The following is a 15,114-nucleotide window of genomic DNA, read 5'->3' on the forward strand; positions in this document are numbered from 1 at the left end:
AATTAAAGCCGGGGAGAGGGGGGCTCATGCCGGGTGGGAGCCATGCCTGTCCTGGGCAGTGCCTCAGGGCAGCGCCTCAGGACAGCCACCACATCTTCCTCTTCGCCCTCCTCCCCAGCCAGAACCCAAAACCCACCAGCGCTGAGGGAGCACCTGCCCTGGGCGGGCTAGACTGAATCCTATGGAGCTGCCCGCTCACTACCAAAACTCCGGGCACGGCAGGACTCAAGAATTTAAAAAACAAAGCAAAACCAGCTGAATGCAGCATTGCGCCTCTCTGGCTGAGGAGATCTCACTGAGAGCCACCATGGAGCCAGCAAGGCCATGCTCTGGCACAGCAGCTCCATGAATCCCCTCACGCCCTCCTGAACCACATATAAACACTCTTCCTCCTCAGCCAGGAGAGGGGTCTGTGGATATTTTCAGTTCAGTCAGAGAGAAAAAACAGGGTTTCTAACCAGGCAGGAAACAGTTGGGAAAGAATGTAAATAATTCTTTATCTCTCTTGTTGATCACATTGTTTATAAATAAGTTCTGCCACTGAGCGTTATTCACTGCACACCAATGGGGTAAGATGTTTTTACTCTGCGACCAATGAAATTGGTCTGGACAACGCTCTCTATAAAATACTCAATAAAGTATTTGAAATAAATCAGAGTTTTACTCTCTAGCCTTCTGAACTGGAGTTCTTACATACCATCCTGCCTCAATGGCATCAGGGGTCTGTTTTTATCATCACCTCTGATTTACTGCCCAAAATAGGTATCCTTGAGGCACTGTAAGATCAGTGTTACTTATGCCTTGCTCTGCTTCTCAGAGCTCCCAAATGTACAAAATTTTCCACAGAAAAATGCATGGCAGGTCAGCTAGATGGGTATTTCCAATGTATAACATCTGGGAAGGCCTCCCTAGATATAACTGACTGTGCCAACACCCACACCCCACAGCATTAAAAGCAGTGATTTTCAGTCTGTGGTCCATGAGTCTAGGTAAAAAAATCCCCTGAGCATTTAAACATCTTATTCAGGGCTCTGTGCTGTCACTGTACAGTTCTAAAGAGCTGAAAAACCCATTCACATAAAGGCTCTGGAACTCCACAAGCCCCAGCAATTTCTGCCTACTCTTTCCTTCTTTGCCATCTAATCACAAGAACAGACCAATTCCTATTCTTGTGCCCTATTATGTGCAAAGCCTGTAAAAAGAATGTACAAGACTTCTATGGCATTTACCATGTACTTGGTTCAGGTACACCAATGTAGTGCTTGTGCAGCAGAGTAGAGGAAGCATCTGCTTACGTTTGAGGTGATCAAAGTTGGGAGAAAACTACTTGGTTTTAAAAATACAAATGACATGCTTCTGGAGGTTAAAGCAAAGTCAACAGGGGTCTTGGTTACTGAAGAATCAACACAGCAGAAGGTCTTGTCCAGAGAAATGCAGTTGTAAAATCACAGATGTAAACTTTGACAATGAACTTGCTTCAGAAAAATACCTATCTTCTTAGCCCTAGAATTCTGCCAAAGCCATCACACTCATTTTCTTCTGTAAATGAATTTGGTTGAAATTTAGTTGTTTGCTTGCTTCTGGGGTTTTGTTTGGTTGGTTTTCTTTTTTTACAATCTTACCTGAAAGCCATGACAGATTTATATCCTGCATAACAAGAGTCTACAGTCTGTCACACCCAATGGAACTCACATCTACAATGTAAATAAGTCCATCTTTCCTCAATCCACATTTTACTAGCCCATCTTCCCACCCATGCAATTATATGCAGAATCTTCTACTATCCAGAGTAAAGCTTAGGCTAAAAGCCATCAGAGCCCTGTAGACCTTCCCCCATAATGACCCTCCCAGACTGCCTGGCTACAGTCCCAAGCCCTCAGGAAAAGCTACATTTTCAAATGAGACATAAGTGACCAGCGTAACTTTTTCTAACACAGAAAAACTGTGTTCATTTTATAGTTTTCTTAGAAAAATGTAACATTTCAAGTTCTGTTATGACAAGCAGCTGAAGGCAAAAGGATTTTTCAAGGCACAAAGGCACTACATTCAACAGTCATTTTAAGTATCCTGAAGGACATTCAACTTGCGTAAAAGCATCAGTTAATAAAACCCAATACCAGATACTGGGAGCACAAGAAGTTAAATAATGCCATCAAAAACAGCTCTTGAGAACTCCTAGATGTTTCCTGGAAATATATCTGCATAAAATCAGGCTACACTGTATTGTTTTAGGGCAGTCCATAAGCCTTTTAAAGATTGCTTGTCCAGGAGTACTTTGAGTGGTTCTTTTATAAAGAAGAGGAGGCACAATGGAAGATTGGATGACTGCAGAAAGTGCATCCAGTCACATGTACAGAGGAGGGACTTAGAGGAGGGAAGAAAGGAGAGTACTGGGATTACACAGTGCTTAACATGACACCTCCAAGATCTTCTGGACTTACTGCAGAACCCATCTGCCTAGCCTTCAGGTAGGCAAAAGAAATATCAGATCTTCTCCTATCTTCCCAGGAGCAGGTGCTGCTCAATGGGAAGAGTGGAAAGCTTAGCTGGGCAGGAGCAGTGTCTGTCCTGGGCTGCAGGGTGCCTCAGTAGGGCGGCTGGGCTGCCTTGCTTGAGGAAGGCCACTGTGGAGGCGTGTCTGGCTGATCAATGGGCTCGTAGGTGCTGTGGTCCTGGCCTCCACTGGTGACACCTGAGTGGAGATGGAAGAGAACAAGCTTGGGACAAAGGCAGAAGCACAAGGACTGAATGCTCTAGAAGAAACTGTACAGCAACTCAGGAGGACACATTTTACCAGCTCCCAGCACCTGTGGTCTGTGATCTTCACTAAACAGGGAGGAGGTAAGAAAAGTCATCCTCCAACACACCCATTCTTTCCTTGAGAACTGGTCTCTTAGTAGCCACACAGCTGTGTGGAAAGCAATACCCACAATACCCCATAGCAGCACAACAGGTTCCTGTAACAGTGTATTTCAGCAAGATAAAGTGTATGAGAACTCACTGAAAAATAAACAGACAGAGCCAGAAGCTGCAGGAACTGTGGCTAGCTGACAGCATAGATTTAAAGGAATGATACATCCATGAACCCCACTTCCCAAAAATGCAGCTATGCCTCAAGTGTGGCACAAATTTGAGTCCAGTGGTGCTCCTAACTGCACTATGAACAATTTGTCTGTGCAAAATCATGTTACTGTCCAGCGAATGAGCAGGGAAAGAGGAGGGAGAGAATGTCCATGGACAGCTCTTTGTCTATGGGCCAGGCATTTGCCATGGGGAGAAAGCAACCTGAATCACCAGACTATGAGGGATTTGTTCTAAGCAGTAAGGATGCTCCCAGGCAACAAAGAGGGACTTAGTGTTGATGGAAAACAACACAGAAAAGGCCAGAAAAATTTCAACACTGCTGGGTTCAAAAGAAAATGCCAGATAGAAGGAAAATAAGAGGAAATTTGTCAAGCACATTAATCACAAAGCAACACACAGTACTGACAATCTTGTAAGAAAGACAGTTCAAGAGGATATGAAACTACAAAGTGTCTTAATTCCCACCTGTGTCTGAGAGGAGACTTGGTTTGGGATAGTGTGGTTGAAAAGAAGTGCTGCCAAATTCCAAGCCGAGATGAACTCCTCAATGATACCAATACTTTCTATACATGTGTTGAATCCCAATGACAAGCACAGTGAGCAGCTAATAAAAACTGACACCAAAAAGGCACTGCAGGTGACTCACATGCCTCCTGACCCAGGTAAGACATATCCATCTGGATTTTCACAAGTAGCTGGCAGAGACAACATCCACACTCCACTAGCAGAGAGGTGCAAATACCACACAGTGCCCTAAGCCATGGTTTCATTCCATGGCTTCTCCTCCTCTGCAGGCTTCCACCTCTTTTCACAGGAGTGTGATCTTTGCTACCACCAAAGCAGAATAAGAGACAGCTTCCAGACACTGTAATGCAGGTACACCATCTTTTGTCCTGCACAGCCTTCTTAAGATGACAAACAGAACTGTGACAGGCTGCAGGTTTTGCCAGCATGAATTCAAACAAAAATCCCTGGCAAACAATTAATCCCTGGCAGCTGCTCAGGCATGAACTAGTACCAGGAATGCTTGGCAAATCTGACCAGTACCCAGAACCACCTAGCCACAGCCCATCCTCTCTAGCAAATCTTCCACATTATCACTTTCAAATACAACCAGGGGAAGAATTAAATGTCTCCAAACTAACTCCTATCAGGTAAACATTAGTCCCATTTTCCATGTGAGGAACAAAGTCCAAAGCAATCAGGGTAAATAGGACATGTAATGCCCACATGGAATTAGAAATCCAGCTTTATTTCCTTCTTGTTCATGATCCAGCCAGAGGAAATATTGCCTCTACTTTCCCCCAGAAGGAAGAAAGGACACCCAAAAGTTTCAAACACACACACACAAATGCCAGAGAGGGAAGGAAAGGAAGGAAAGGAAGGAAAGGAAGGAAAGGAAGGAAAGGAAGGAAAGGAAGGAAAGGAAGGAAAGGAAGGAAAGGAAGGAAAGGAAGGAAAGGAAGGAAAGGAAGGAAAGGAAGGAAAGGAAGGAAAGGAAGGAAAGGAAGGAAAGGAAGGAAAGGAAGGAAAGGAAGGAAAGGAAGGAAAGGAAGGAAAGGAAGGAAAGGAAGGAAAGGAAGGAAAGGAAGGAAAGGAAGGAAAGGAAGGAAAGGAAGGAAAGGAAGGAAAGGAAGGAAAGGAAGGAAAGAGGAAAAGCCTCTCAACACCACTGTGGGCAAAATGGCTGTCAAAAACTTCAATTCTGCAAGGGGAGAGAGGAGGAATATAAATTTAAGGCCAAAGACACACCAGAATGACAAAATGAAACAACAAACATGAGCAAGACACAGAAAACACCCTGTCTGCCTGGAATGGAGGGCAGAATCCAGCTGCACAGAGCTCAGGCTGAAGGGTCCAAAGTGCAAGGCAGTCCTGAGGAGGTGGCCCACACTGACATGGAAGCAGAAAAAGCATCCTACCTATGTTAAAGGTGTACTCTCCTCCACGCTCCCGATACATTCGATACACCAAATAGCAGGACACAGGCTTGAGGAGGAGGCTGAAGATGGCCATGCCTATACTGAAACGCTTCGCATCGCTGAGGAAGTCGTGTGCAGGGTAGAAGATAGAGATGTGAATGATGTCTGTCAGGACTGTGAGCAGCAGGCCAGTCAAGAGCTGGAAACAAGGACAGAGAATGGGACACAAACAGAACAAGGGTTTAACCACTGACAGTAACAGCCAGTTTCTGTTTCCTGTGACATCTATGTTGCATAATCATCCTTCACCCCAGTATCACACAGCACTCTTGGTACAGCCCCAGGCAGACAGATACTCCTAGATGAATGATCTTTTATTTCATGCCTTTTCCTGTGTGATATCTTCTCATAATATAGTCTAGAATTATTTATTTTTGTATGCCAATTTATTAAATGTTTAGAAAAGTGTTTTACAGATCCCCTCCAACTGAAGCATATTAAACACTTTGAGTCCTCATCTGGCATTACAAGTTACAATAGCAGGTAAAAACAGGAAGAATCAAGTATGTCTCATCTCTGAGAAGAAAAATAATTGACAGTGAATGCTTCTCACCATGGATTAGAGAGTTCATAGATTTATATGCTCTCTCAAAAAACACCCAAACCCACCCAAACATGAATCTTCTGTATTGGGAACAGCTGAAAATCATCACTAGCTCAAAGACTCTGCCCTCCACCCTCTTTCTGAGCAGCCTAGGGGAAACCAATACTCTTACACTCACCATCGTTATGGCATCAAGGGAATCTCGCTGCACAATGGCCCAGATCCCCACTGCAAGGACACTGAAATTTCCCCAGGCATAGGAGAGTGGCAACATGTAATTCATGCTTCCCCTGCCAAATGAGACAAAAAATCCAGCTCATATTCACAACAAGTCTGCAAAAGTTTGGTTTCATCCCTGTTCCCATACAAACACCTCACTCTTAGATTTAGGATCTTCTTGCACACAGGCACAAATAGGGAGTGCTGGTTCCCAGGGAACATCCCATTCCTAGTTTGAAGGAATCCCCTCTTTTCCCCCAGGCCAGACACTAATCACTCACCACACTGTGAGCAGCCAATGTACCAGAATGATAGCCTATGGAAAAAAAAACACAAAGAAACAGGAAGACAGGTTAGTATGTTGGGAGAACTCTGGGAGGATCAATGTGAAATGGTACCATCTTGTTCCCAAGGGATGGGTGGAAGAGTGGCTTGGACCCATGAACCAGTGCAGAAAGATGGTGAAGCAATTGGGACAGTGAAGACAAAGCTATTTTTCTCCACATCTGTTGCTGAGTATGTCCTGTGGTGCTACACTGTAGTCATTCACTCTTCTTGTCATCTCTGTCAACAGCTGATTCAGGGACCACTTAGCCTTTTCTAAATGGGTTATTAATTTTGGAACTCCATAAGAGTTTGCACAGAAAGCCAGGCAATCTGATTAACGCTGTGCTAGCACAGTTTATACATTAACAATCTGGCATCCCATCACCAAAAAGCCCATGGATAGCCATGCCTACAGCTCCCAGAATTTCCCTCCAGTCCTCAGCAAATCCTTCTTTTACCTCCTTCCAGTCTGTTCAGAGCAGTGGTCCAAGCTCACTGCAGCATTAACAGACCTGAAGGCTTTTTCCAGGACTCTGTGAACCTGATCCTGCCAGAGTACACAGCTCTTTTCACTCCCAGTGAAGCCACTAGGTCCCATTACCAGCAGTGGCCTGAGTAGCAGTAAGATAATGCTATCATAAATTCTGTATTTTGCAAGTGTCCTTAATGATCATGGTCCTTGTGCTTAATGGGACAAATCCAAGAAGAAAGGATCATACTGTAATAAGTGATACAAGGATGCTCTTCACCACCACTTGCCATTTTTGTAACCAAGGAAACATACCCTACATGTTTATTCAGAGAGCAAATGGGAACAACAATATATCACCCAAGGCTTTTTCTGTATCTATAGTCTGCTGGTCACTCCAGCAAAAGGAGATCACTCCTATTTCCTCTCTAAACTTTTATAAAAGCAAGAATATGGGAGACAAGGCTCTATTAACAGCCTCACTAAGGAAAGGCTGAAGCCTGGACATATCAGAGGATCCATGGGATACAGGAGCACTTTCATTTTTTCCTAGCTGTGAGAAAGTCTTCAAATTGGCATTTCTGCTGACCTTGGTATTAAAAAACTAAACCCACATTATCAAAACCCCTCTGAAGCACACTCCCCCGCACCAAAGGAAAAAAAGAAAATTGGGAAATGAGTACACAGCAAAAGAATAAGTTACTCAGTGAACACAGGAAAGCTGTATGCAGATAGGAGCATAAAGACACAAAAAATAAATTAAGATCTACTGACAGCCTGCTAGATTCTTTTGACTTAAAACATCTCTCATCCCACCACAGCTGCTGAGCACTCACTAGACTTTGCTGTAACTTCCAACAATGCTTAGAGAGATTTTTACTAATTCATTTTTTTAATTGTTTATGAAAGCTTACAAAATGCTTCACTACCCCTTGTGCTTCCCCTTCTCCCAAATTGTACCACAGACACAATGGAAAACCTGCTAATCAGTAAAATACAAGATGTTCCTGGATAAGAATGGAGACATGCAAATAGCATTTACTCAAGAGACTATCACAACATCAGGAAAAATTTTAATTAGGTGGTATTTAATTGCATGTTACATACCCACAAGACCCCGCAAGGCTCACCAGTTAACATAATTAAGCAGGGTGGGTTTTTTTAAAAGCTGTCTAGATCAATACTGCAGTTACTAAATTATGAGGTATGTTTAGTCATCAGCATAAAGTCAGGTATACTAGGGCTTATACTATGAATGGCTGCTGAAATAAAACCAAGATATTCCCTTTTTAGTTATTAGTCCAATTTACCTGACAGTTCTTCAGCAGTCTATGAAATGGCTGGTGGTGTTGGTATGCTTTAACACAGAAAATATGGTGTTAATGAAAAACTACAAGCTACTATGTGAGACCAGTTAATTTGCAGGCACTCTTCTAATAAAACAGCAGAAGAATTTAAAATTTTTCCATCTATCCAAGGACTTAAGTCTGTAGATAAGACAGACATACATTTCTTCTTTTGAGAAAATAACTCTGAAGTTATTGATGAACTAGTGGTGAGAGCAGAAAATAAGAAAGGTGGGTCTTTTGTCTCCATCTCCTCTGGGAAAAAGGATGGCTATGTAATTAAAAGCATCCCATTGGAAACTGGGGAGAGCTAAGGAGAATTCCTACCTCCTTTGCAAATCCCAGCATGTGATGGAACTAATTGCCAAGCATAAAAAGAGCCAGGGTCTGCCAGGGTCTCATTAGATGGGAAGCTCTTTGGAACAGGAACTCTTTTAAACATGCTTCAGCACAAGACTGAATTTTGAAGAAGTTAAAAATGAAACAGTTCCAAATTAAAGTTATTTTCTTGGTTTTATCTAAATTTCTATTTTAGAGTGAGCTCGCCTACTCTACGGCATTCACCTGAGAACACACAAAACCAAAATATTAATCTGAGTGGCCACCTGTGAATATGCTCCTCATTATTATAACAGAGTGATAATAATGAGAGTGCTTAAGCAGTGGGACAGACTATACAATGGGGCTGACATGGCTCTGTTCTTATTTTAAAACTCAGCTGATTTTTGAGTTGAGCTATTTGATCTAACTTTGCAGTTTGCCTTGCTTTGAGTAGGAGGTTTAATCACATGGCATACAGACATCTCTATTATTCCTTGACTCGGTGACTTAGCATTAAAAAATGCCTAAGCACAAAATACGTGTTTCCAGGCACATGGATTGTAGGGCATTGTCCAGCCTTGATCAAACGTTGTATTTCAAGGCTCTGCATGATTATTTCAATAATCATGGCTGTCATGGCAAAAGTATGGCTGTGCTGCTTCCCCCGTTTTGCTGAGCATGGCTGTTAAAACCGAGCCAGTAGATCCTGTTCAATGAGCATGTTCCCCACCCACTCCAGGGCAAAGCCTACCTTAATTTTACAGCTCTGCAAGGAGCTTAAAGAGAGACCCCAAGGCTAAGATACTGCTACATTCTGGCACAGGCACAGCTCAGTCATGCAGCTTTCTTTGAACTATCTCTATCACAAGACTCATCTTCATAATCTCACAGAACCTGTAAGCAGATCATGCCAATGAATAGCAGCAGTGTGTGTTACTTACTCTTCTGAGTAAGAATCTTCCCCACCTTTGTGGTATTTTACAGGGAATCAGGCCCTAACTCAGGAACAGAATGAAGTGCAGGCACAACTATTAACTCCCAATTCCTGTCTTTGCAGCTCAGAGCAGAAGTGGCAGACTTCACAACCAAGAATTTCTTAATGCTGAAAACAGTTTGCCCAGGACAAACTCACACTTATCTAGCAAGAGACTGGGAAAACAGTTGTCTGAACAAGAGAAGAAAAGCAACATTTTAGTTTTGTTGTCTTTGTGGCTCATTCATTGAAAAGTCAGTGTTTTTCAGCTCCCCTATCTTCATTTCTCATGGAGAACATGTATTTCGTGTTGGCAAAATTTTTAATTAAAATGTCCTTAGTTTTCACTGTTGTTTTAGCGTGGAAAAAAAAAAAATCAAACCAAGTTAAAAAACAAAGCAGAAGGCAAGATCTTTTAATCTTCCTAGTGCCCTGGGAACCACACAGTAGTCCAAACTTGTCAGAGCAAAGTATCAGCTAGTTTCCAGAATGTAATATAATCCACAAGCTGGGCCTTGAAAAATCCATTTGCTTACTTGCCTCTAACAAGGGAAGTTGCTTTTCTTGGTGAACTAGTAAGAGGGGTATTCATCATTATATGAACAGCAATCTTTTCTTTAATACAGCCACATGAAAGCTGTCCTGTACAAAGCTGAATTAATAATGGTAGCTGAGATAATTCTATTCTCTCTTCCAACCCATAGGCAACCTGGTCCGAGGCCACTGCTCACAGCTTAACGAATCACCAGCAAAAAAAGCCCTGATGTGATCTGTGATGCTCTCAGTCTCTGGGCAAAGCTTTAACCAAAGAAAGCACCTGAACCATTCTGCATTAAATGAAATCACAAAGTAGCAAAGCTGGGAAAGGACAGAAACATCTAGAAATCTCAGAGTTCTGAAAATGTGAAAGAAAAAAGAGAAAAATATAACATATCTGGTAGCACAGAAGACATCAGAATCAAATATCGACATCAAAAGCAAAGTGTGATTTTAACATCCACTGGCTTGTCACCAACTGCTTCTTCCAAAAGTGAAAAATGTTATGTTACTGGTTAAGTCTCTTATATCTCCTTTCCCTGGTTATCAGATATTCATTGAAATTTCCGAAGTGCCCACAAGTGGAGCCTGCCCTCCCCAGCAGAGAAGCAACTGCAGTTATGTCTCAGATGATAAGCCCCAAGTAAGTGAACTTATTTTTCTAAGATACTTTGTCTGACAAGCAAAACTTTGTCTCCTCAGGATTGAGGAGTGCAGTGTTTATCTTGCCTTAGTTCTGGTCAGCTGAGCTGGAAACCTCCATGGACACTAGTTAATAGCCAGCTGTTGTCTCTGCACAGTCCTTAGCCACTTCAGCAATATCTCTGAAGTAGGGGCAAACTTTGGAGTCATCACCTGGTGGGTTTAACTAAGAATCATAGAATACACTGAGTTGGAAGGGACCCATCAGGATCACCAACTCTTTGCGCTGCACAAGACACCCCAAGAACTCCAGCCTGTGCTTGAGCGCATTGTCCAAATGCTCCTTGAGCTCGGGCAGGCTTGATGCTGTGACCCTGCGGAGCCTGTTCAGGGCCTGATCACCCTCTGGGGAAAAGGTTTTCCTGATAGCCAACCTAACCCTCCCCGCGACTCGGATTCCTGGCGTTCAGAACTTCTGCACCCTTTGCGCATGTGATAAAAAAAAAAAGTAGAAACTTCAGTTTTTCCTTCTTAGGAAAAAGGAGGAAAACTTCAGTTTCTTCTCCTTAGGAAAAAGGAGGAAAACTTCAGGTTTTCCTCCTCGGAGAGCCCCGCAGCTCCGAGCAGGGCCTCAGCCAGGACGCGGAGCAGACATTCGGCTGGAGAACGTGCGAGAGGAAAGGATACGGGGAGGGCTGCCCGGAGTGCCCGCGGCTCCACCCGCCCCAGGAGCCCCCCGGCCCCGCTCCCCGGCCCCGGGGCAGGGCAAGCCCTACCTTGAGGCTGACGGCCGGCAGCTCCATGGCAGCGGCCCCGGGGCCGCTCGGTGCGGCAGGGCCGGGCTCAGGGGCGGGGGGAGCCGGGACACCGCCCCCGGCCCCGCCCGGCCCGGCCGCGTCGGGCGCTGCCGGCGGTGCTGGGCCCTTGCAGAGCTCGCTGAGCTAGGCGTGTCCAGGGTGCTCTGCCTGCCTGGTGTGAACTGTTATAAACGCAAATTAGTCCAGCCAAATTAAAAGTGAAATAATAAAATGTTTATTTAGGATCGAATTCTTCCCGGGCCCAGAACAGGCCCTTGTCGGAGCTCGCTGAGGGGCGGCTGCTTAGGCGTGTCCCGTCAGGACAGGCAGCCCGGGTGCTCTGCTTGCTTGATATGAACTGTTATAAATGCAAATTAGTCCAGCCAAATTAAAAGTGAAATAATAAAATATTTATTCAGGATTGACTTCTCTCTGAGCCAGCCACAAGGAAAAGGACAGTGCCGAGCCCGGGTTCGGCGCTGGGTGCATGACAGGAAGGAGCCTCTGGCAGAGGTTCCCCTGGACACACACAGACCACACTCCTGGGCCCTGCAGTTCTTACAGGAAATTTTCCGCCCGAGGCCAGGATTTCAGCCTTTTCTTTCTATTCAGAGTCCCACATATTCATAAAGTTCTTTTCTCCGAGCCGGGGTTGAACAATCCAGGTCCAGGTGTGGACGATTTTTCCTGATTTTCCTGGCGTTCAGATGTATCAGCCCGGAGGACTCCAGTGATCCCAATCTTGGATTGTTACCAGGATGATCAGCTCCCAGGTCCTTTGGTATTGATCAGCTCCCAGGTTCTTTGGTATTGATCAGCTCCCAGGTCCTTTGGTATTATTCAGCTCCCAGGTCCTTTGGGACTGATCAGCTCCCAGGTCCTTTGGTATTGATCAGCTCCCAGGTGTTCCAGCCCATCTCCAGACTGGCCACATGTATAAGATTGTAAATGAGGCATTGTCCAACAAAACCCGGCTCTGGTGTAACCGAATATGTGTGGGGGGGCAGCTCACAGTGCTGGTGTGTGTAGTTTGTAATAACTAAATATTACACGTGCCAAATCATATTTCCCTTGATTCAATACAACAATATTTCATTAGCACAAATTATAATAATGCATAACAGAATGATCTTGATAATGCCTCTGTTATGTGTAGTAAACATAATTTGCGCCATTCCTTGTATGAAATATCTAATATTGGATACTTGACAACCCTAACAATTCTGTGAATTTGTTTCAAAAGCCACCATCAAGTTAAAAATATGCATATATAAGTTTCTTGGTTACAACACCCAGCTATAGTGTCCACAGATCAGTTTGTTGGCTGCAAAAAGGCAGCCAAACTCTTCCTTCTATTTGTACATGCAATGTAGTGAGACAAGGTTGGACATTATACTTTGGTTGTAATCAGTGTCTGGGAAAGCTGTGTGCAAAGGACTTAGCAGCTTTCTGCAGGAAGAGTTCTTGTGCATATATCAGTGGTCTGACCAAAATTTAAGGAGTTGCAAAGAAACTGTTGATAGACACCAACAAAAAGGTTATTTTGAGGTGCTAACTGTGCTCAGCTACGTCACCCAACAGCTAAGTCAAGTTAAGGTCAGTCTTAGGTGTTGAGGCAGTAGCTAGGATGGCTGGCAGGTACACAGTTGATTCCCTTGGCCCTGGATTTTTCCCCTAGAACTCGATGACTGTATCCTTTGCCTAAAATCCTGGTGCAAATAACAAGTTCTTCATTTCTTATTCCTAAAGAAATCTGGTTTCATTTTAGAGCTAGAGAAGTTGCTAAGTGACCAATTCAACCCCACACAGTTCAGCTGTAATTTACCATTTCCTGTGTAGTTCATACCAGCAGCCTTCTCCCCAAGTCTAGCAAATGAAGTAACAGAACCCAGAGGTCAGGATGACATTTCTCAAACCCTCCTATCCTTGCCTAATGTGTGCTGTCTGCAGTGTAAGACTGTGATGTCTTATTAGGTTAGTTCCTTTCTTGTCATTATTCCTTCTTAAAGAAAAGATGGGGCCTCTGAGAAATTAGCTGGGTCAGAGGTTCATTGCAGAAGTTGGATGTGGAAATGCATGTGTCATCCTTCAGTCTCATTTCCAGTTCAAGCAGTGAGAATTGTGCAGTGCTGAACCTACCATCAGACATTCTCAAACAAGCCACAAATGTAGTGCTATCCAGCCTGTCCTTGACCGTGTCCTGAGTGCTATTGACTGCTTCAAGCAGCACACTTCAAGATTTCCCAAGGCAAAGCATTAAATGCCAAAATGAAATTACCTAGAAAATGCTAGGAAGCATAGAGGATAAAACTAACTGGCTGCATAGCTAAGAACAAAAGTAAAAAACCCAAAAAGGCTGTGTAAGTCCCCTCAGGAATCTCTGAATATGTCACTTTCAAATGAAAGATTGAAATATAACTCCTATTGCCTCATGACACATGAGCTGTGCCTTCACTTCCATTATTATGTCTTGCATGGACACATTACTGGGTCTTGCAGGGAAGTCCTGTCTTTATCTACAGAGGTGGTGATATCAAATAACATCAATGCTAGTGGTTCCAGTAATGCCAAGGAATGACTGGATTTCAACATAAATGACAAAAATATGTGACACTTGGGATGGGGGGAAAGCTAGAGAGCCTGAATAGGCACACTGCTGGCTCAGTGCTGTGTGCGAAGTGCACTAGGATGCCCTTCTGCCCAGACAGGTATCTTTCAAAGGAGAGCTGTTTGTTAGGAACATAAATTCTGCTGTCCCAGTTGAATGATAAGCACTGTTAGGATGTAGCATCATGTGGGCGTCTTTGCTCCCTTCAGCTTTCTCACTCAGCCTGAGACAGAGTCTCATTATCATTTATGCAGCGTGAGCCATAATTTGAATTGATGTGTCCACTGTTCAATGCAAAGCATTTCCCCTTGTACAATAAAAGCACTTGATTTCATTTTGTTCATCAGTGTATCATGCAGTTAATTCATCCCTGCTTATTATATCCTGGGCTTGCATGTCAGGGACTCAAGGGATTTAGGAATTATCTCATTGATATGAAAGCAATGAGAGCTGTGACTGACATTATGCATTTGTATGTCTGTCACACCTGTGTGATCTGGGGGTTGCTTGTTTTTTATTTCTACATTGTGCTGGTGTACCTTGTAATTTGCCTCTCTGTGTAGCCACTGTCTCTCTTCCCTTCCCCAGGTTTAATGAAGAAACACAACATGGTGAGGAAGATAAGCAGTAAGTTAAAGAAGGGCTGCAGGGAGAAGCAGGTTACCCAGGAGACTGAATAAACAGATTTTTGTGACTAGAAGACTGCTCCAGGTGATTTCAGCTCACTGCAACCAATGCCCAGCAATTATCTGCTTTATGCAAAAGCTGTTGTTTTTTAAAATATTTTGGTTTGCCTTGTGCAGACTGAGTAAAAGCCTAATACACAGCTGGATCTCCACCCTGATAGCAATAAAAGTGAGCTAATAAAGCAGAAATGCTTTCCTTTGCATTTTCAGGACACTGTACCCTTGGTGTGTAAGATGATAGCAATTCCATAGGTTAATTCCATAGAGTTAATAAAATTGCTTCTGCTGTCCTTATCTGGCCCTTGGAGGTGGAGACAAGCTCACCTCTCATAGTTCTGCCCTTCTCCCCCTCTCTAGGGGTTTAGTCTGAAGACAACTAAAGACTGCAGCTGACACCAGCATCTCTAAGTTTTGCCCCTGGCTATGGAGTTGAGAGCAGTGAAGGCACCAGCTCAGCACAAATACATATATATATTAGCCACAGAGCCTTTCTGAATAAGTAGTGAGGAAGGACATATAGAAGTTGCCCGGCTCTACAAACTCCCTTTTAAATCCCAGTGGGAAATCAGCAAACAGAAT

General features: G+C 43.7%; 1 protein-coding gene across 1 annotated transcript; it reads right to left on the reverse strand.

Moving 5' to 3' along the window:
- Nucleotides 1–1,921: 1,921 nt before the first annotated feature.
- AGTRAP (angiotensin II receptor associated protein) lies at nucleotides 1,922–11,283 on the reverse strand. Its single transcript, XM_021547203.4, has 5 exons — nucleotides 11,221–11,283; nucleotides 6,111–6,145; nucleotides 5,789–5,900; nucleotides 5,007–5,205; nucleotides 1,922–2,692 (listed from the first exon to the last, which is right to left on the reverse strand). Exons 1-5 carry the CDS (start codon nucleotides 11,245–11,247, stop codon nucleotides 2,586–2,588), a joined length of 480 nt encoding a protein of 159 aa, XP_021402878.1. The 5' UTR covers nucleotides 11,248–11,283; the 3' UTR covers nucleotides 1,922–2,585.
- Nucleotides 11,284–15,114: the final 3,831 nt, after the last annotated feature.

Source organism: Lonchura striata, chromosome 21 (assembly GCF_050655825.1).
Source record: "Lonchura striata isolate lonStrDom1 chromosome 21, ASM5065582v1, whole genome shotgun sequence".
Taxonomy (NCBI): Eukaryota; Metazoa; Chordata; class Aves; order Passeriformes; family Estrildidae; genus Lonchura; species Lonchura striata.